The sequence below is a fragment of the Pleurodeles waltl genome, chromosome 6 (assembly GCF_031143425.1).
Source record: "Pleurodeles waltl isolate 20211129_DDA chromosome 6, aPleWal1.hap1.20221129, whole genome shotgun sequence".
In the NCBI taxonomy this organism is placed as follows: domain Eukaryota; kingdom Metazoa; phylum Chordata; class Amphibia; order Caudata; family Salamandridae; genus Pleurodeles; species Pleurodeles waltl.
In genome coordinates, this window is record NC_090445.1 from 1,525,713,892 (window position 1) to 1,525,735,485 (window position 21,594).

General features: G+C 45.3%; 1 protein-coding gene across 1 annotated transcript in view; it reads left to right on the plus strand.

The window, feature by feature from the left end:
- ACAP3 (ArfGAP with coiled-coil, ankyrin repeat and PH domains 3) overlaps window positions 1–21,594 on the plus strand; it is a 308,590-nt gene that overhangs the window by 175,803 nt on the left and 111,193 nt on the right. Inside the window, exons 6-10 of the mRNA XM_069241084.1 lie at window positions 8,333–8,516; window positions 8,970–9,014; window positions 10,014–10,109; window positions 12,095–12,169; window positions 18,068–18,079. Of these exons, the coding sequence (XP_069097185.1) occupies window positions 8,333–8,516; window positions 8,970–9,014; window positions 10,014–10,109; window positions 12,095–12,169; window positions 18,068–18,079 (412 nt within the window). The remainder of the gene's footprint in view (window positions 1–8,332; window positions 8,517–8,969; window positions 9,015–10,013; window positions 10,110–12,094; window positions 12,170–18,067; window positions 18,080–21,594) is intronic.

The following is a 21,594-nucleotide window of genomic DNA, read 5'->3' on the forward strand; positions in this document are numbered from 1 at the left end:
CTGTGGTCTCATGCAGAGATGCTCTTTCTGAAGATCAGTACTTCTGTTTTGTTAAAGTTGAGTTTGAGGCAGTTGTCTTTCATCCATTTGGCTACCTTTGTCATGGCATTGCATAAGTTAGTTTTGGCATTGGAGGGGTCCTCTGTGAGTGAGAGGATTAGGTGGGTCTCGTCTGCGTAGGAGATTATGTTGAATCCGGGGGATCTGTCAAGGTCTACGAGGGAGGTTATGTACATGTTGAACAGGCTAGGGCTGAGGGATGATGCTTGGGGTATGTTGTGTATGACATCCTTGGATGCGGAGGTGAAGGGGGGGTAGTCAGATGCTCTTCTGCGTCCTGTTAGGAAAGCGATGATCCATTTGAGGGTGTTTTGCTGTATGCTGATACTGTGATGTCGGTCGACAAGGGTGTGGTGGGATTCAGTGTTGAACGCAGCAGAAAGGTCGAGGAGGATCAGGGTTACAGTTTGTCCGCTGTTGAGGGGAATTCTAAAGTCTTCTGTGGCAGCAACCAGTGAGGGTCTCAGTGCTGTGATTTACACGGAATCCTGATTGTGAGGTGCTGAGTAGGTGAGGTTTTGTCCAAGGAGTTTGGTGAGCTGTTGTTTAATGGCTTTCTCAAGTACTTTGGCTGGGTAGGGGAGATCAGTCAGTAATTTCTGGGGCTGGCAGAGGGTTTCTTCAGGGGAGGTTTGATCTCTGCATGCTTCCATCTGTCTGGGAAGGTTGCTGTGGAGATTGAGCTGTTGAGGATGGTGGTGAGTTCTGTGCTGATTGGGTTGGCTTTGAGGTTGAAGATATTGTGGGGGCAGGGGTCGGTGAGTGCCCCAGAGTGGATGGGTGACATGATGGTTGTGGGGGTCAGGGCAATGAGGGGAGACCAGGTGGTGACCATTTGCCTGGTGTTCTCTGGTTGGTTGAGATTGTCGAGGCTGAGAGTAGTGGGCTGGGGTTGAAGTTGTAGATGGTGGTGATCTTCCTGTAGAAGTAGTTTGAGAGGGTGTTGCACATTTCTTGGGAGGGGGTGGATGGTGTCCTCAGTGGCTGTTGGGTTTGTGAATTCCTTGACTATTTTGAGGAGTTCCTTTTGCGGTTGGCCGATATACCCATGCGAGTGGAGATGGCTGTTCTCCTTGCTTCCTTGATGTGCCGGTGGTAGTTGCTGATGGCTGTTTTGGAAGCGGCTCCATCACGGGGGTTCTTGGTGATGCGCCATTGCTTCTCCGGGTGGTATCAGTTTCGCTTTTTGGTTCTAAGCTCTGCGGTGTACCAGCTTGCCTGTTTTGAGGTTTTGTTGGCTTTTGCTGGTTTCAGTGGGGGCGACACTGTTGGCACATTTGGTGATCCAGGTGGAAAAGTTCTGGACAGCCTGGTCAAGGTCTGCTGGAGTTTTAAGATGTGTGGTGCTGAGGGCCACTGTCCACTGAGCGTTGGTTACCTTGCCCCAGCTGCTGTGGGGGATGGGAGGCTGTGGTGCTTGGCAGTGGTGAGTTGAGCATCAGAGATGGTGAAGTGAATGATGCCATGGTCAGTCCAGGTGAGTTCTGTGGCGTGGGTGAATTTAATTCTGTTGCTGGAGGTAAAGGTGGAGTTGAGTGTGTGTCCGGCTTTATGCAAGTGTTTGGTGACCAATTGGGTGAGGCCAATGTTGTTAGACTTCTCAGTATTCTAAAATGTCCAAAAACCTGTTAAAACCTAACATGTGTTTGGCTGTGCAAATTTAAAATGTTGTTCAAACAACCATTACGTAGACTAAGGCGGTTTGTGAACTCTTACTAAATCTTGTGTCGCAGAGTAAACTTATGGGGCCCATGTAGTGCATGAGGGTCAGCCTCCAACTTGGGAGTGATTAGATGACACCCCAGATAGGTGAAATTTCCTTTAGAAGCCAAATAAAAAAGGAAATTACAGCAGATGTTTTGTGGACTGTTTTCATGGTCTCTGGACCATTGGGAATGCAGTGAGTAAAACAGTACGTTCAGCGGTGTCCAAAAATATTCTGCTCATGAATTGCACACTAATAGTGCCTGGAGTCAGTAGAGGCAGTTCATTTTATAGTAATTGTTTTTATTTTCAAAGACAAAAACTGAGAAATGGATACATCACCGTTTAAATGCAAATAGCATTAAATAGAGCAGGATAGTTCAATTCCGCAAGAAAATAAATGAAATATGAAATGCACAAAAGTAAGGTTCAGAAACCCAAATAATTCCCTGCTGTCTTACTGTAATGCCAATGTAGAATCACATAATAGTGATCCATACCTCAAAATACAGTATGATAAATTTAAAATGTTAACAGCTGAGTAACAAAAGTAACAAAACATCATTGGAAGACTGTAACATAGAATCAAAAGTGTTGTAGGGAACTGCAAATAAGTAAAGTCAAATTCCTATTGCACTCAGTCCTCAGTGTCTCAGTTTCCTTCTCACAGGCGCACCCACCTCATTGGGTTGCAGCTGGTAAGATTTCAGGTACAGAAAGTGGAGACAGCACTTGCCACCATTGTCTTTATCTAGGGGGTTAGGTATCTGAGATTAAGCCCCCCCATATGTTGTTAAATCTGCAGACTTGGAAACGCATTTGACCTCAATTTCCCAAGCATGCACAGCTTCAGGACAATCAGAGCTGGATAAATCCGTGTCTTCCAGTGGGTCGTCAGCCCATCATTCCCACAGTTGTGTGCCACACTCTGAAGATCCACTAGGTGTAATGTCCAGGCTACGTCTTTCTTTCATTGAGGTCCATCTGCCCTGCCAGTATGTATAGAGGTTTGGAAAGGACCATAAGATGTGCATTTGTCTCCTCCTTCTTGACTAGAACACCACAAGTGGAAGTCTTTGCTTAAATTTGTTTGATGCAGTTTATGTTGGGAATATGCCACCCGCGCAGCAATTTGAAGAAACAGGATTTCAGACGTGACTCCCATAAGGCTCTCTCTGGTGCATACGGAAGTTTGGAGCACTCTTCCCTTGAATAATCCTTGTGCCTAAACTGTCTTGATTTTTTTCAACATAAATTCTGTTGGCATGGACTATAATTCCCTGTTAGGAAGTTTTACAGACCAGAGGCCATTCCGCTGAAGGCACTCGACTTCTCTAGATTTAGTACCATCACTAAAATTGGGCTGGGAACTCTGTGACACAGAATAAAATGTTGTTGCACCCTGTTGGGACAATAATAACTCATCTGAATCCAAAATGGATCTAGGGGAATCCAGAAAAGAGTTGGAAATTCCCTGCCATAAGATGAACAACAGAAAATGGGGTGGAGGTGATCGTGTACCTTGAAAGGAGGTCTGCGGACCATTAGAATACATTTTGGGTTGCTGTTGATTAAAATAATTGTGATGCATAGAAATTTGTGAATTGATAACAATCATCTTAAAATGGCAGTGATTATTTGAAAAGATCGAGAGCATTTCCAGATGCTGTCGGTTTGCAAACTTCATTTTACGGTTAAAAAAGAAGCAAAACATCCTCACTACTCAAACGCTCACCGAGAACATTGGTCCTGGGTGCAGCCATTGCCTTTGTCCACAGCCATCTGTGCATAGGTAAAAACATACTTTATGGTACTTAGACATACATTGTTTACCAGGTAGACCTATATGATGTACATGAAATGTGCAAGTCATATTTCATATATGAAATCCCACAATGTGCATTTTTCCGTGTTGCAAATGGTTACCCTGTATGTAAGGTAATGTATTATAGAACAAAACATGCATACATCATGCAGGACAAAGAGTGGAAGGGATGAATCGATGATGGGTATTTTGTTGAGTTGTTTAGTTTTGGTGCAATGAATTGCTGTTGAGATTCTTTTTTTATTTTTGAGTTATACTGTTTCGTCCATGTGAAGGTATGTCATTTGTTTTGTCTTTTGTATTCAGCCATTTGCATTTCATTATGTTGTTGTGTCGTTCACTTGTGTTGTTTCTGTTGCATTAATTAATTAATATGTTACACTGCTATATTGTGTGTATTGTGGTGGTATATTTGGTGGTTTGCGCTCTGGTGCTATCTATGCCTTGTGTATTATGATAAACATTTGTTGAGTTACTGTGCTGTATTATCTTGTGTAGTGCCGTGCTGTTGTGGAGCTGTGTGGTAATAAATCTGTTGGTATGGTGTGCTGCTGGTTTTGTGTAGTAGACATTATTGGGGTTTCTACGTGAGTGTTTGAGGCTATATTCCCCATAATTTCATAACGCTGTCTGTCACTAGAAATACGCTGTAGAATTATTGGGTGACATGTAACCAAGAATGGACCTGGGGCTTTATAATGGTTGTTACAGGAAAATCTAATTCAACTCATAACCAAATTTGGAGTGGCCTGTGATACGTCAGTCTGAAACATTTCACAAAATACAAGTACCTTCACAAATAAATAATTGCACAATTGTCTGGCCAGCTAGTTAGTTATATATTGGTGTAAACTGCTACACGCTGTATATACTCTGGGCCTCGTTCACATAGTCCAGTTTCCAGTACTGACTGTGCGGGGGAGAGGGGTTTGGAGTTAAACTTATGTGACTACAACAACGGGTGTTGTAAGTTAAGGTAGAACTTAATTTGTGAATTTCGTGTCTTTGTAGACTTTATACTAAAGCCGTTAGTAACACCGCTGACATCTTTAACCCAGTCCCCTCTGACTTTGGTTTGCCCTGGGGTTACATGTACACGTGTATTTTTCTCTTACACGTACTTATTCTTTGTCTTGCTGTCTCTTTTGTCTCACTGACCGTAACTACACCTCTGTTATACATTGTTCCTCTTCCTGCCCTCTTGTTTCTCTTCCTCCGTTCTGCTTCTCTTGTTTCTCTTCCTCTGTTCTACTCTCCCTTTATATTTTGCTTCAACCCTCGCTTCGTGCTTTTTCGCTTCTCTAAACTCTCAGACCATGCACTTTTTTCTCGTTCTCTTTTTCCAGTGGTCTTTAGCTTCCTCTCTTTTCGTTGCTCCCACTCTCTCTCCTCCTACTTCCCCACTTCCCCTCCCCCGAGCAGGGAAGGATGAGATCACAGATTTGGTGAATGTAGGGCACAGGGATGCCTTCAGCGCCGGGAGGCAGTTTCCATGGGAACGGGTAATTGAGTGAGAATCCTCCAGGAGCCGCTTAGAAGCTACTCCGCCTAACTCAGCTGTCTGTTGCTCTCCTCCTCCAAAACTCCATCTCACTCTTCTCATCCATATCCCTCTGCCCATCGCCGTCTCTCATTTCCGCCTCTGCCCTCTCATTCTCTAGCCATCTGCCGCCTTCTCTGTGCCTAGTTAGCCCCCCCCCCCCCCCCCAGACGTCTTCTGCTCCCTTTCTAGGCACCTCATCCTCCCATGATGTCACCCTACGTCATTCTTTCTCCTCGTTCACCCCGCCCCCTTCCTCTCCCGTGACACTCCCTTCGCTGTATAAATCGCCTGTCTTAATGTCTCTAATCTCATTATTTCACCTTCTCGCCACTCTTCCTTAATCTCCTTCTCCCTCTCTGCCTTTTTCTCTAACTACTTTCATGAATTTCTCTCGGTTTCTCTAGTTCTTGATCTCTGGTTCATTTTCTCCGCGTGTTTTTGATTGCTCTAGATTCCATCTTTCCGTTTATTTCCTTCTCGTCTTTCTGTCCGATGTCTCTTTGATCAAATCTGTGGCCTTGCTCTAACACTTCTCCTTCTGTCATTCATTCTCGTGTAACTTTATTTCACTGTCCTTCCCCTCTCGCTGTTGCTCTTTTATTCCTTCTTGCTTTTTGCTCTTTCTTGCCCTCGTTTTTTCCATCCCTCTCACTTTTTACTCTCACCATTTCTCCCCCAGCCACCCCCCAAACCCACATCTTTGACCCCCCTCACGTTGGCTGCCTTTTCCTCTCCGTGTCTTTCGCTATCACACGACCTCTGTCATGTTGCCACTTCCCTTTCCTTCCCCTCACTCTCTCGATGGTAGTTACCGCAGTCAGAGTCGATACAATCTGCTAATGTGTTGGCGGTGTGCCGTGGGATGCGTGCACCAACCCACGAGGGGTTTCTCCCCCAGCCTCGCGCCTTCTGCGCCTTCTTATACATTAGTAATCACGTTTGGGTTATTTATGATCTCACTCGCATTAAGAGGTGTCCGCTGCACAGGCGTTGGCAGTGCCCCGGCTAGGGAGGTGTGGGGTGGTGGGCTGTGTGTCCTACAGCAGTCCTTGTATTCTGGTGGGACCAGGAGGGTACGGCCTGTGGCACCACTGGCTTGTCACCTTAGCACACCCTGTGGCACGACTTCAAAGGCAAGGGGGCACTACTCGTGGCACAACAGCTTGGCCTGGGAGCGCAGTTAGTGACACCCTGTTGGGTCCAGAGATCACAGTCCGTGGAAGTACGAACAGGTCCAAGGAGCTCGTGTGTGGCATGACTGGCAGACTAGGGACTAGGGCGCAAACAGGTCAACCATTGGAGGCGGGGTCTAATGGTCTAACACTTCCAACAATGGGGCGGAGCTATCCTTAGAGCCAAAGCAAGACAATAATAATAACTTGTGTGTTTTAAACATATTGGTCAAAAAAAGATTACTACACACATGTTTTAGTGGATTTGACAATATTTCTAGACTACTGACTTGTTTTAATGGATTTGGCACTGTACAATAGGCTACTGCCAAAGATCTTTAAAAGGCAAACAAATGAATTGACAACTAAAAAGCAGCTTCTACTGATTTAAATACAAAACAGTGCAGAACCAGTTTTCACAAAATTGTTTCAAGCCAAACCTGTTTTTGGCAATGCTCCAAAAATTCCTTCTGTGAAATGACATTGAGCTCCTGAAATATTTTATATTCCATCTTCATATAAACGTTGCCGTCTGACTGTTGACCAAAAGTATGTTTTTCTTCTGTCGATCGGGAATTGCAACATTTGCTTGTTTGAGACCACATAAATGACCAGGTTTCAGAATATTGAGCTTACTGGCTTAACTCACCTGATTTCGGAATGTGTGATTGGCCGGTCAAGGACTTGAATCCTATTGCATCATCCATTCCTCTGGTGATTGAAAAAGTGAGTGCAACTCAGTTGCCAATATTGCTGCCTGTTAATTACTCTACCACAAATGTGTACTATCCTAAATTAAAATAAAATAGTAGAATAGCAACCCACATTGAGCTATTCTCATATGAGATGAGTGAGTTACAGCCATGCAGGAAGCCGCCCGGCCAAAATAACTAGCAAAAAAGGTGGTTGCCTTGAAATAACTGTGAAACAAATGGTGATCTGGCATACAAAGGGCACAAGTATTCCTTCAGTCTGCAGAACACATCTAATATGTGTCTGATTGGCAATGTCCAGCAAAGAGGTAACTCAAACAGAAACACAAATCATAACCCTTGATTACCTATGTAAAGATAACAAAACACAAGTTCCGCTTTGAACATAAAGCGTCAAATCCACTAAAACATCAATGTTGTAATTCAATCCTGCAGGGTCGATGTGCACTATAAAATGTAACATTTATTACAAATTTCTCCACAATTCTGTTTGGAGTGCCCATATTCTCTATAATGGTTGTTCCTAGGTATCTATATCAACTATAGCAATTAGCCTGGCCTGGGTATCAAAAGGGACACACTTAAATGGTGTACAAACGACACCTGGCAGACAGCAAGCTTATCAGTTTGTAGTGTAACAATGGAACAAGCACTTTTAAGAGGCAGGGGACAGGAATGCAAAGTCTACAAAAGGAGAGTACTGGTGTACTTGATTTGTATATACACCACCCTGGAGAAGAACTACAAAGTAATATGTTAAAGCAAATTCTACATTTGTCTTACAGTGCACTCAGATAACATGTGCACAGAGGAGTTTGCTTTAGGCAGAAGAGGTATGCCTCTGCTTGGACATAAATTATATGTCAGTCTTCACATAGCTGAGCTAACTCTCAATCTCTGCATAGGCCAGGTGCAAGACACCTGAGCTATCCCTTGGGTAACAATGCTCCATCAACAAAAGAGAACCACAACCCATCATTTCTTCTTGATTTCTTCTAACATTGCCACCAGTCCTGCCTTTAGTGCCTGAGGGCACCTACTAAATTTTTTGAAAACATATATTTGCAAGATAAGTGTGGAGTTGTTACTTAAAAAGTGCAACAGCCACCCTCTTCATTTTGGAGCTGATCTGACTAACAACATCAGAAAACATGATATCTGAAAAAGGGTTCAACACAGAGGCGAGGGTTCACCATGATGTCAGTGTTGACCTCAGGTAAACAGATGGACATGTTCTCCAGTACATGTTTCTAGTACTTACATTGCTTGTTAATGTTTGTGCTAAGCCCTTTCTTCCTTCCTCTCTTGTCTCCAGGGATGTGCGAAAGTTCAAGGAGACCAAGAAGCAATTTGACAAGGTGCGTGAGGATATGGAGTTGGCCCTTGTGAAGAATGCCCAGGCACCGCGCCACAAGCTGCATGAGGTAGAGGAGGCCACGGGTACCCTCACCATCACACGCAAGTGCTTCCGGCACCTGGCGCTAGACTACGTCTTGCAGGTGAGTTTGGCTAGATTGGGTTGATTTTTTTCCCCCTTATATTTTCCTGCCACTATGATGCCATAAAAGCTGACTGGGTAGGGGGCCATCTTTGGTTGCCAGAGTCATTATGAATGTCATCATTAAATCAAACTTCATTGTTTACAGGTCGTGTGACTCTATAAATAGTAAACCATGCAATTAAAACGATTATAAAAAAGAGAAGTCGGCTAGAGAAAATGCACACTTTCCTTTAAAAAAAAAAAAGAGGTTATGAGTCATCCTCCTAGTGTCAGTTCAGTAGAAGTAGTGGTAGGGTGAGATGCCTGTCAGAGCACTAATCCCACAGGTTTTTACCACATGACTCTTCAGTTTCCTGAATAGTGACTGCCAATGCATGTCTGATTCCCAGGCGGGGTTATCATCTGTATTTTGTGCGGTTCCCATATTGGAGATGTTCTTCTTTCATTTCAGATCAATGTCCTCCAGGCTAAGAAGAAGTTTGAAATCTTGGACGCGGTAAGAGCCACAATTGGTGAACTTCTAAAGAGTGTTATAGCTGTTCTTCCTTGGCTCTGATGCCTTTGGTGTCCTTTTGGGAACCTATCTGCAGTGAGCTATCAGTTTTTGATCATTGACTTACTTCTGGTATCTGGGCAGTGACCTGCCAGTAGTGTCTGAGCATTGACTTATCATTGGTGTCTCAGCAGAGACCTATCATTGCTGTCTTGGCAGTGGCCTGTCATTAGTGACTGAGCAGTGACCTTCCATTAATGTCTGAGTAGTCAATTATCATTGTTGTCTTAGCAATGGCCTTCCATCTTTGTCATTTCAGTGACCTGGCAGCAGTTTTCTGAGAAGTTACTTACATTTGGCATGTGAGCTGTGATCTATGAGTGACCTGTAGCGATAATCAGAGCGGTGACCTGCCCATGGTGCCTGATCAGTGACCTATCATTGGTGCTCCAGCACTGGCCTATTATTTCTGTCTGAACAGTGATCTGTCATTAGTGATTGAGCAGTGACCTGTTACTGATGTCTGAGCAATGACCTCTCAGCTTTGTCTGAGCAGTGACCTATAAAAATGGAGTTTGTGCAGTGATCTGTCATCAGTGTCTGAGCAGGGAACTTCCAACGGTGTTTGAGCAGTAACCGGTCATTGGTGTTTAAGTAGCAAACTATCAGGGACCAGACAGTGCTATCAGAGCGGGGAGCTCTCATTAGTGTTTTAGCAGTGAGCCGTGATATCTGAGCACAGATTTGTCACTTATGCAGAGAGCTGCCATTGGTGTTTGAGAAGTAGGTGTCTGTGAGCATCCTTTGCAGTGGCTTGTGTTTGAGCAGTGCATGGCCTCTTGTGCAGTGCTGGAGATGTTATGTGCAGAGCAGCGCTCAGTCAATGCAGAGCACTATCAAAGATGCAGCGATCTTCGTGGTATGAATGGGGATCTGAGGTTCATAGAGAGGCATAAATCTCTTTCCATGGGGCCACCCCTGATCCCAAGTCTTGTTTTGCAGATGCTGTCCTTTATGCATGCCCAGTACACGTTCTTCCAGCAGGGGTACAGCCTGCTCCATGAACTGGACCCTTACATGAAGAAACTGGCAGCGGAGGTAGGAATTCTTGCAGCATCTCACAAGTATCATTATGAATCTACCCCTTATAGTGTACTGCCCCTCATTTAACCATCTGCTGTCTGTCTCGCATGCGACCAGTACCCACCCATAATCCACTACCGCCACTCGTTACCCTCTGCCCTTACACACATAACCATCTACAATCTCACTGGTGACCCTCCAGCGTCCCGCACATAACCATCTAACTGGTGATCCTGTACCGTCCCACACATAACCATCTACCATCTCATTGGGGAACCTGTAGCATCCCAAAAATAACCAGTTACAACCTTTCACATAACCCAGTACACTTGCACACATAAGCCAAGACGTCTGACTTGTGACCCTGTGCCAACTCACACATAACTCACTCCCATCTCCCTGGTGACCCTCTACGATCCCACAAATAGCTATCTACCATCTATCATATGACCCATTAGCCTTCCACACATAATTCACTACCATCTCCCAAGTGAAGCTGTACCCTCCCACACATGACCCACTACTGTATCACACGTGACACCATAATACCCTCCGATACAGAATCTGCAAGAACCATCAAGTGATCTTGCACCCTACCACATATAACCCTCCATGTTCCCCTAAGTTATACTGTGCCACACACTCTTCCCCATAAAGAATACTGCAGTACCGAACATGTGACCTTGTACCTTACCACAGAGTATCCTACACTCTCCCATAAGTAATACCCCAATTGTGACCTTGTACCTTACCAACTAACAGCTGTGCACCAGCACAGACAGCCCTAAGTCATTTGCTTATATTACTGTCCAAGAAACACTCAAAGCTACACAGTAACACACATAACAAATGCTGGTTACATTACCAAACCGTGTGCCCACATGTCATCATCCACTAGCCAACGTGTAACCCGATACACTCCTACATTTAACTCAGAGCCCCCCCACAACAAAACAGTAAACTTTGATTTGGAAATCTGCACCCTGCCACACTCAACCCTCTACCGTCCTGCGCAGGACCCCCCGCTTCCCATTACTCACATAAAACTCACCCACTCAGATGCAACTCTGTAGGCGTTGACATGTAGCAATGTACTTGCAGATATGTACCTTCCAATATCTAACTATGTATTCCACATAACTCTATTTTCTGTTATGCTTAACCCAGTATCCTCCCATATGTAACTTTAGGCTGCCAGATATAACATTGCATCCGCCCACGTGCAGCACCCTCCCATTCACACCATATACAGTAACATCCCACACATAACTATCTTGTAGCAACGATTCTAGTAGTCAGCGCTAAAGATGGTACCGGCTATATAGTCTTATGCTCCTACCTGCATCAGTGGTGCTGAAGTGCTATTGAGTATATGGCTTCGTTTTACCCCCAATATATCACAGAGCCCACAGCTTTTTTTCAGATGCAACCTTGACTGTTCATAGGTGGAAGTATTTTAATCTTCATAAGCAAGGGACAGGTTCACACACAATGAGATGGCACACTGTCCTGTTACCAAATCCCCTCCAAGGCCAGAAGCACACGACCAAACCATTAAACAACCTTCAAGGCCATTAGCATACTACCCTAGCACGAAACCTCCTTCAAGGTCTCCAGCACTTTGCCTCACCATCAAACCACCCTAAGGCCACAAACATAAACCCCTACTATCAAATCCTCTCTAGGGTCACCAGACCGCAGCCCTACCATTAACCCCCCTCCACGGCCAACAGCACATTACCCTTTTATTGAAGCCAGAGCCTACGACTAATAATACTTCAACCTAACTCCAGATCTGGAAGCACCCAGCAATATCATTTATCTCTGTTGTTGATGTCAGTCAACAATACCATCTAGCCGCACATACAGAACTCTAAGCTCTGGGACTACATTACAAGACACTGCTATTAACCCTCCCTGCCTGAATGGCCAATTGAGAATTTTGATGCAATAGTTTGATTGTGTTTCTAAATGATTTGCATTTATATTTCTTCTCCAAGTTGGATCAGCTGGTGATCGACTCTGCGGTGGAAAAGCGGGAGATGGAGCACAAGCATGCCACGATACAACAACGGGTAAGTACATTCTGCTCAATCTGACATTTTGGCGAGTGCCGCTCTGATTCTGAGATGACTTTTCATGCTGTCAGTAGGAGAATGTATGATGAGTCAGCTGATTGGGTGGACTCAGGAGAGGGAGGAGGACTCTAGTTTAGGAGCTTCTGCCTGTGCGCAATAACTGGATAACATTTAGTTACATATTACGGACATTGAGCAGAGTTATAGGAGCATTGAGTAGATGTGTGTTGACAATCAGCAAAACTAAGTGCTTTGAACTAGCAGTTATAGTGAGGAGAGCTGGGGAAGTCTGAGTTACAAGTTATTCACCACAGAGCTGGGTGATCGTTGGGTTAGTACTTTCTGAGAATATTCTTTGTTTTACTGACGATCAGGAGAGTTCTGAGGGCACGGAGGTAGTGCTTAGTCAAGATAACTAATAAGTGCTCCGAGTTAGTAATTTTTGACAGTCAAGAGAGGTGACAGAGCTATCAGTTACTAGTTGCTGACAGCACAGGTGGGTTATCATTGAGTGAGTAGTTATTGATAGTCAGTTGACCTACGTGCTTTGAGATAGTATTTGTAGACTGTGAGCAAAGCATGCATGAATACTTACAGGTGAGCCGGAAAGTAAATTATATGCTAGTGATTGACTGCAGAATTCGGTGAAAATTAAGTTAGTAATTACTGACAGGAGAGCCGAGGACTATGTTAGTTATATTATTAGCATCTAACAGCCCAGCAGCACTGATAGCATTGAGGTAGCTGGTACTGATCGCAGAGCTGAGAGCACTGAGTCAATAGGAACTGACTGACAGCAACTGCACAGACAGCTTTAGGTTAGCAGTTACTAACAACCAGCATATCTAAGTGCACGAGTCAGCAGTTACTGACAGTACACCTGAGAGCATAGTCTCATACTGACGGTCAGCAGCGCTGAGAATATTGAGTTATCAGTTACTGACAACCACCAACATAATGGTCTGGAATTTGAAAAGCCAGGGTTTGTGACCACAAAATGGCTTATTACTAGTTATTAAACCCCTTTTGATAGTCGAAAACTCTTGCTGGTCGCAAAAGGATTTTTGTCACTTATTCCCAATAGCAAATAGGAGGGGGCATGAAAGGATCATCCTTTCCTAATTACAATGTGTGATGATAGCTAAGAGAGACTTGTGACTGCAGCTGTGATTGCAAACCATTGATCACATACCAACCCCAAAGTTGGGGAGGTATCTAATTTGTAAAGGGCAAGTGGCAATGTCTTTTTTGTGAATCATGTTGCATGGCCTTGGGGGTAGGGTGTTGCGAAGGAAAACATGGTCTGCATGACCCTCCCTATGTCTTCACAGATGAGAAGCATTTTTTAATTGAGTACCTGCCCCTCCAAGGGAAACAGGTTGCCTAAAAAAAAAAATGGTTCCCCGTTTGTAATGCGAACGCAGGAATAGGGGTCAGCATTACTTTGCAGACCATCACATCTGTACTCTTAGTCAACTGCAAAGGCTCACATTTAGCAACCTGCCTAAATAATATTCATCAGGCAAGTGGTTATCTGAACAGACATCTTACAATGACTCCTATTAGTAGACTGCAAATTGTTGTTGCAGTGATAAGTTACTGACAACCATCGGAATTAAGTACATGGAGTTAGTTGCTATTGAGAGTAGGCAGTACTGAGTGCAAAAAGTTAGTTGTTACTGACATTTAGCAGTACTGAGGAAATAGAGTTAGTTGTTACTGACACTCAGTAGCACGGTGTACATGGAGTTAGTTGCTACAGACTCTCAACAGTACTGAGAGCGTGGAGTTAGTTGCTGTTGACACTGTAGTACTGAGTGCATAGAGTTAATTGCTACAGACACTCAACAGTACTGAGAGCATGGAGTTAGTTACTACTGAAACTCAGCAGTACTGAGTGCATGAAGTTAGCTGTTACTGACACTAAGCAGTACAGAGTGCGTGGGACTGTCACTTCCTGACATTGTATCATAAGTTGAGCCTTTCTCTCTCTCCCCCTCTCTAGCTCTCTCTCTCTCCCCCTCCTTCTCTTCCCCCCACCCACTCATCAATGATCTTGCTGCTCTTGCTGTTGCTAATACTTGATGTCCCTCTACTCCATTTGGTCCTCGCGCTGAGGGATATTCCTTGTGTCCTTCCATTTGGCCAGACACTGCTAGGCCCCAGTGGAGGGAGTACGTCCCTTGACCCATTCTGATCCATGATGCTGGCACTGATGAGATGGAGGCATCCCTGGTTCCATCTTAAACTGTCTGAGAAAACACGGCTCACAGGCTCCCTCTGTATAGTAGCACCCCACTGTTAAGGGGGTCCCTCCACCTTTTTGCAAACATGAAGAGTGCCTGTCAGGCTGAGAAAAAGTCTGGCTGACAGGCACAATTCACGTTTGGATCAAGCAGCGAGGTGCTATACGTGCTCTAAATGCGCAGGTGCCTGACTGCCTGAGAGAACCTTTGCCATGCTGAAGATTTTGCTGTCCTGTTGGTGTGACCTCCTCAGCCTGGCAAAGTTCTTGAAGGTCCTCCTCCTCAGGAGGTGGGTCACAGATAACCGTTAAGACTTGGGTGCTTCAGTTTTAAGCCCTGAAGTGACGTCTCGTCATAGAGTGGGATGGGGGTCAGCAACCTCAATTACCCCATCCCACTCTGTCACGAGTAAGAGACTATCGCCTCCTCTTATTGGCTGACCCATAACGAGGTTCGTCAGTGAGAGGAGGTGGTGGACCCATTCATCCAGGAACTACCAAGAATTCCCACCCGCCACCAGAGACTAGTGCTATGTAAGAATGAGACCCTACATTTCACTATGTGTCTGGTCTGTGAGAATGAGACACTTTTAGTTCCCTCTCTGTATCTGGCTGTGAGAATAAGACTCCCTGGCTCTCTCTGTATCTGCTTTGTAAGAATGAGACTCTACAGTTTATAAAGTGTCTGGTCTGTGAGAATCAGGCACTGTGGTTTCCTGTGTATCTGGTGTGTGAGACACTACAATCCCCTATGTGTCCCGTCTGTGAGAATAAGACTCCCTGGCTCCCTGTGTGCCTGGTCTATGAGAATGATGCTCTACAGTTTGCTATGTGCCTGGTCTGTAAGAATGAGATACTGTGGTTTCCTGTGTCCCATCTGTGAGAATCAGACTCCCTGATTCTCTCTGTTTCTGGTGTCTGTGATAATGAGAGTCTACAGTTCTCTGTGTGTCTGTTATGTAAGAATGAAACACTGTGGTTCCCTTTGTGTCCAGTCTGTCTGAGTATGAGACTCCTTGGTTCTGTCTGTTTCTGGTTTGTAAGAATGAAACACTGTGGTTCCCTCTGTGTCCGGTCTGTGATAATGAAACTCCCTGGTTCTATCTGTCTCTGATCGGTAAGAATGAGACACACTGTGGTTCCCTGTGGGTCGAGTCTGTGGGACTGGCTCTCCCTGGTTCCCTCTGTTTCTGGTGTCTGTGAGAATAAGACTCCTTTGTTCCGTCTGTGTCTGGTCTGTAAGCATGAGACACTGTGGTTTCCACTGTGTCCTGTCTATGAGAATGAGACTCCCTAATCCTCTCAGTTTCTGGTGTCTGTGCTTAATTTGTAAATAAAAACATGCTGGTGCCCAAAGCTCTCCTCTGAAACACGTGGCTGCTGCAATTAAATGTGAGAGCAGAGAATACTGAGGCAGTGTAATCCTGAAGCCACCTCGGGCCTCTTTAATCCATTTACAGCCACTCCCTCCCCCTACAGCTCACTCTTACAGGTTTTTGCTTTCTCCCTTTGTGACGCTTTTTCGCTTTTCTCATCCTCCTTCTTTCCTATAAGTCTTTTGCTCGCAGTAAATGCTTGAGGCAGAAAAATAAGTGCTGGTGCCCCGCACCATACCACCGGCTGAAATTCAGCACTGGTCTGCGATAATGAGACTCTACAGTTCTCTGTATGTCTGGTGTGCAAGAATGAGACACTGTTGTTCCCTCTGTGTCTGGTCTGTGAGAGTGAGACTCCCTGGTTCCCTCTGTTTCTGGAATCTGAGAATAAGACTCCTTGGTTCCGCCTGTGTATGGTCTGTAACAATGAAACACTGGATCCCTCTGTGTCCGGTCTGTGTAAGAATAAGACTCCCTGGTTCCCTCTGTTTCTGATGTCTGTGAGACTAAGACTCCTTTGTTCCGTCTGGTCTGTAAGAATGAGACACTGTGGTTTCCTCTGTGTCCGGTCTAAGAGAATGAGACTCCCTGATTCTCTCAGTTTCTGGTGTCTGTGACAGTGCTTAATTTGTAAATAAAAACGTGTTGGTGCCCAAAGCTCTCCTCTGAAACACGTGGCTGCTGCAATTAAATGTGAGAGCAGAGAATACTGAGGCAGTGTAATCCTGAAGCCACCTCGGCCCTCTTTAATCCATTTACAGCCACTCCCTCCCCCTTCAGCTCACTCTTACAGGTTTTTGCTTTCTCCCTTTGTGACGCTTTTTCGCTTTTCTCTTCTTCCATCATTCCCATATGTCTTTTGCTCGCAGTAAATGCTTGAGGCAGAAAAATAAGTGCTGGTGCATCGCACCAGAAACCACTGGCTGAAATTCAGCACTGGTCTGCGATAATGAGACTCTACAGTTCTCTGTGTGTCTGGTCTGCAAGAATGAGACACTGGTTTCCTCTGTGTCTGGACTGTGAGAGTGAGACTCCCTCGTTCCCTCTCTTTCTGGTGTCTGTGAGAATAAGACTCCTTGGTTCCGCCTGTGTATGGTCTGTAACAATGAAATACTGGATCCCTCTGTGTCCGGTCTGTGTAAGAATGAGACTCCCTAGTTCCCTCGGTTTCCGATGTCTGTGAGAAAAAGACTCCTTGGTTCCGTCTGTGTCTGCTCTGTAAGAATGAAACACTGTGGTTCCCTCTGTGTCGTTCTGTGAGAATGAGACCCTGGCTTTCTCTGTGTCCCGTCTATGAGAATGGGACTCATTGGTTGCGTTTGTGTCTGATCTATAAGAATTAGATACTGTGGTTTCCTCTATGTCTGGTCTGTGAGACTCCCTCGTTCCCTCTCTTTCTGGTGTCTGTGAGAATAATAGTCCTTGGTTCCGCCTGTGTATGGTCTGTAATAATGAAACACTTCGGATCACTCTGTGTCCGGTCTGTGTAAGAATGAGACTCCCTGGTTCCCTCTGTTTCCGAGGTCTGTGAGAATAAGACTCCTTGGTTCCGTCTGTGCCTGGTCTGTAAGAATGAGACTCGTCGGTTCCCTGTAGTGGGTCAGGTCAGCCTTGATCGGTCAGCATCGATGAGTAGCAGCCTTAAAACTAGCCATCCTTGGGACGTCTCACAGCACATTGGACACAGGGGAGTGGGAATTCTGACTCTATAAACAACTGACTGACCAGTTACGCTGTGAAATAAACGAGAGATAACATGTAAAAGAAAGTTAAACACAACTATTGCGCAAAAACACGAAAGATCAACTTTGACCAAACTAGACCCGGAAATGTTGAAAATTAATGTTTTGCCAGAAAGAGGGGGGGGTTCATCTCTCATGGCGGCCAGGGCTCTGAGGGGGCTTTTTTGAAGCTGTTACTGCGTCACAGGGCTGGGTCCCCATTCACAATTCCTTCTGCCCTAGCGGTATAGTGCTCCTTAGTGTGGGCCCCATTCTCGCTTCCTTCTGACCTAGCAGAATAGTGCACCCGAGTTCTGGATTTCTTTTCTCGCTTCATTCTGCCCTAGCAGTATTGTGCACCCCTAAACTGGCTCCCCGCTGCACGCCGCTAACTACCCTCTCAAGAAGGGATTCAATGCTCGCAGTGATGCCCCTGCCCTTGGACGCCAGCTGCAGCTCAGGGTTCCCTCCAGGAGAAATGTTAATTAATTCTCCGTGTTTTCCCTCCTTTCTCCTTCCCCCGCCTGTCCCGGTCCGTGCGTGGCTGCCGCAGACTCTGATGCAGGTGAGTTCATTTTATTACCATTTACTGCGCGCACTCCATTTAGATACCTGCATGTTGTCGATTGTGTGGCCATCTTGTTTCGGGGGGGATCTCAATACATGTGGTCATTTCCAGAGGTTCGAAAACCAGAGGTCAGATTACACGATTACGTTGAGTGTACCAATTAATGAGCTATTCTGAACAAATGACTGAACCGTTTTACACTTTACTTTTGGATCGACGGGCCAGTGCAAAATGTAATTTTCAGTTCGTGCAAAAGTTGATGTGTCAACGACCAGTCAGCACAATTGTAACTTTCTAGTGGGCCGGACATTGTAAATGCTGGTGCAAAATATTCTGGTCAATAGTGAAAAATTGCATGTATCTGATGTAATTCATGCAATCTGACACAAGTGCTGCTTGAAGAAAATCAAGTCAAACACACAAGGGAAGACAACATTTAGGAAGACTGGTAAAACCGGTCAATGAGTTGAGCGCCTGCCACAGAGGTTTTTGTTTCTGTATCTTCCTGTACGTTCTGTTTGTTTTGTCTGCATTGACAGCCATCAAGGGAAGCAGCGTTTTATTTGATACACTCTGCATCTGCGGTAAATTGATGGCCGACACAAATTCCCCTTTTAAACTGTGGATTTTAACAGATGAGCATGGTACAGAACTTAGATTTCTGTGCTTGGGACGGGGCAGAATGTACACAGAACATGGTAAGTAGCAGGTTAACATAGCACCATCGCAATGCATATACAGGACTTTGAAGGAAATGCTTGTTTTCGTTTCACCGACGACTTACATCAGCACAGCCCACAAACACTTCCCTTACTGGGGCTGAACCAGTGTTAGGATGGCATCTTATTTTAACCCAGATTACGTTATATTTATTCTTACAGATAGTTAGGGCCTCATTTAGAGTTTGATGGAGCTGGAAGAATGACACAAAACCACAGTCCTTTTTCCCTGGCAAACCCTGCCGTTGCCACGAGCCATTTTCAGGTGGGGGTATCAGTGGATTACTGTTGGCAATCCCTGACAAGGCACGCCGTCAGCAACAGGATTTCCAACTCCTAGTGATATGACCCCCACATTGAGGGCTGGTCCACCATCAATGTTTTTCCCTTTTTTCCTGCATGGTGGATACGGGCAGATAAAAAGTAGAACGGCTTGTTGCACGCCGGGGGCCACTTGTTTTTTTGTTTAGGGAATATAAACTTTCGGACTTTGTTTTCTGTAAGAAAAAATATTTTCGGTGCAGGAACTTTAAACATGATGGCAGGTGTGCATAACTGCAGTGCTGGGGAGGGAGGCTATTCAGTGTCAACCTTCTTCACAGAACAGAGATCCCCACCAGGAAGAAAGGATCTCTAAATAGGGTAGATGGCCCTTGCCAGGGTGGTGGAGGCCATTTCTTCTGCAGTCCTGGTGGACTGTCCACCATGGTCTAAATGCCTTCCTAAATTACTTACTCATAACTCTTTTATGGGTACCATGTTTAGTGACCTGAACATGTATGAACATATATCCACTGTTAAATCATTCTCCAGAACAATCCAAAATACATTTGTGGTCTGTCCATGGTATTGTGGTGCTCTACATGTGATTTGGACCTGTGTCTTGTGCATAAACTTCACAATACCTCACCTGGTTTACCATTGCATCAGTTTTATTATTTGAATGTTGCCCAGAGTCACCTAAAGTCCAGTTTCAATAATTATATGTAAGAGTGCACTATGTCTGTTCCTGATTAAGGTAGTTATCAAAGGTTCTTTGTTACAGGTAACTAACTTACTTAGTCACATATTTGTCCTTGACAGAGGATGCAATCGAGGTGAGCTTTTTTTAAGTTGCCAGAGTCTTTCTTTTTTTAAATTATCCGCACAGGACCGCAAAGGAGAAGATGCGTGGAAAACAGGGAGGTGTGCGTCGGTTTCTCAGGGTGCTCACAGACGATGCGTAGTGCAGCAAGGGCATTGCACTGATTTCCGGCACGCAGGCTTTGATCCTCTTCGGGTTGCTAGGTATTTGGTTGCCCCGGGGATGATGTGGAAAAAACCTGGGCGTGCAGGATGAAGTCACAGGAGCTGCGTCGATCCTGTCGGCGATGCAGGGAAATTTCTATTGCACGCAGGCGCTGCGTCGATTCCTCTCGCAGGAAGTCGGGTTGCATTGTTTCAGCTCGCCGATGCGTCAATCCGGTGAGCCATGTGTCGAAGTTCCAGCTGCAACGCTGGCGCTGCATCGATCCTTGCTCAGGGAGCTGGGCTGCCTCATTCTGGTTTGACGATGCTGTGATTTTCTCACCGCAGGGCAGGCTGTGCGTCGATTCCAGCAGTCTGTGCGTCGCATTTCACCACATAAGGAGTTCTTTGTAGAGATGAAGTCTTTTTGACCTCGAGACTTCAGGAAACAGGAGGTAAGCTCAATCCAAGCCCTTGGAGAACACTTCTCACCAGAGCCAGAGGGAAGCAAGGCAGCAGGGCAACAGCAAGGCAGCAGTCCTTTACAGCAAAGCAGTCATGTGAGTCCTTTGGTCAGCCAGGCAGCTCCTCTTAGCAGGTTGCACGTACAGGTGCAGAGTTTTCTTTTCCAGGAAGTGTCTTGTCAAGAAGTGTCTGAGTTGGTAGGGTCAGGGACACAGTTTATATACCCAAATGTGTCTTTGAAGTGGGGGAGACTTCAAAAAGTGGCTTAGAAGTGCACAAGGTCCCCTTTCAGTTCCATCCTGTCTGCCAGGGTCCCAGTAGGGGGTTTGGCAGTCCATTGTGTGAGGGCAGGCCACTGTCCTTTGACATGCAAGTGTCAGGCCTTCCACCCTCCCAGCCCAGGAAGACCCATTTAGTATGCAGATGTGTGACTGAGCATCCTGCGTTTGAGGTTGTCTGAGTGAATTGCACATGGGAGCTGTCAACTTAACCCAGCCAGACCAGGACTGTAAGGCACAGAAGGATTTGAGTGTAGAGCAATGCTTACTTTCTAAAAGTGGTATTTCTAGAATAGCAGTATTAAATTCAACTTCACCAATAAGCAGGATTTTGTATTACCATTCTGGCCATACTAAATATGACCTGGTTACCTCTTTCAGATCAGAATCTACCACTCAAACAGTATGTGAGGGTAGCCCTAATGTTATCCTATGAAAGGAGCATGCCTCACAGTAGTGGAAAATGAATGTAGGGGTTTTACACTACCAGGACATATAAACTACACAGGTACATACCTGGCCTGCCTTATACCTACATAGCACCCTGCCCTATGGGTAACCTAGGGCTTACCTTAAGGGTAACTTATATGTAGAAACAAGGGAGTTTAAGGCTTGGCAAGTACTTTCAAATGCCAAGTCGAAGTGGCAGTGAAACTGCACACACAGGCCTTGCAGTGGCAGGCCTGATACATGGTTAAGGGCTACTTGTGTGGGTGGCACAGTCAGTGCTGCAGGCCCACTAGTAGTATTCAATTTACAGGCCCTGGGCACAGTGTAGTGCACTTTGCTAGGGACTTACAAGTAAATAAAATATGCCAATTGG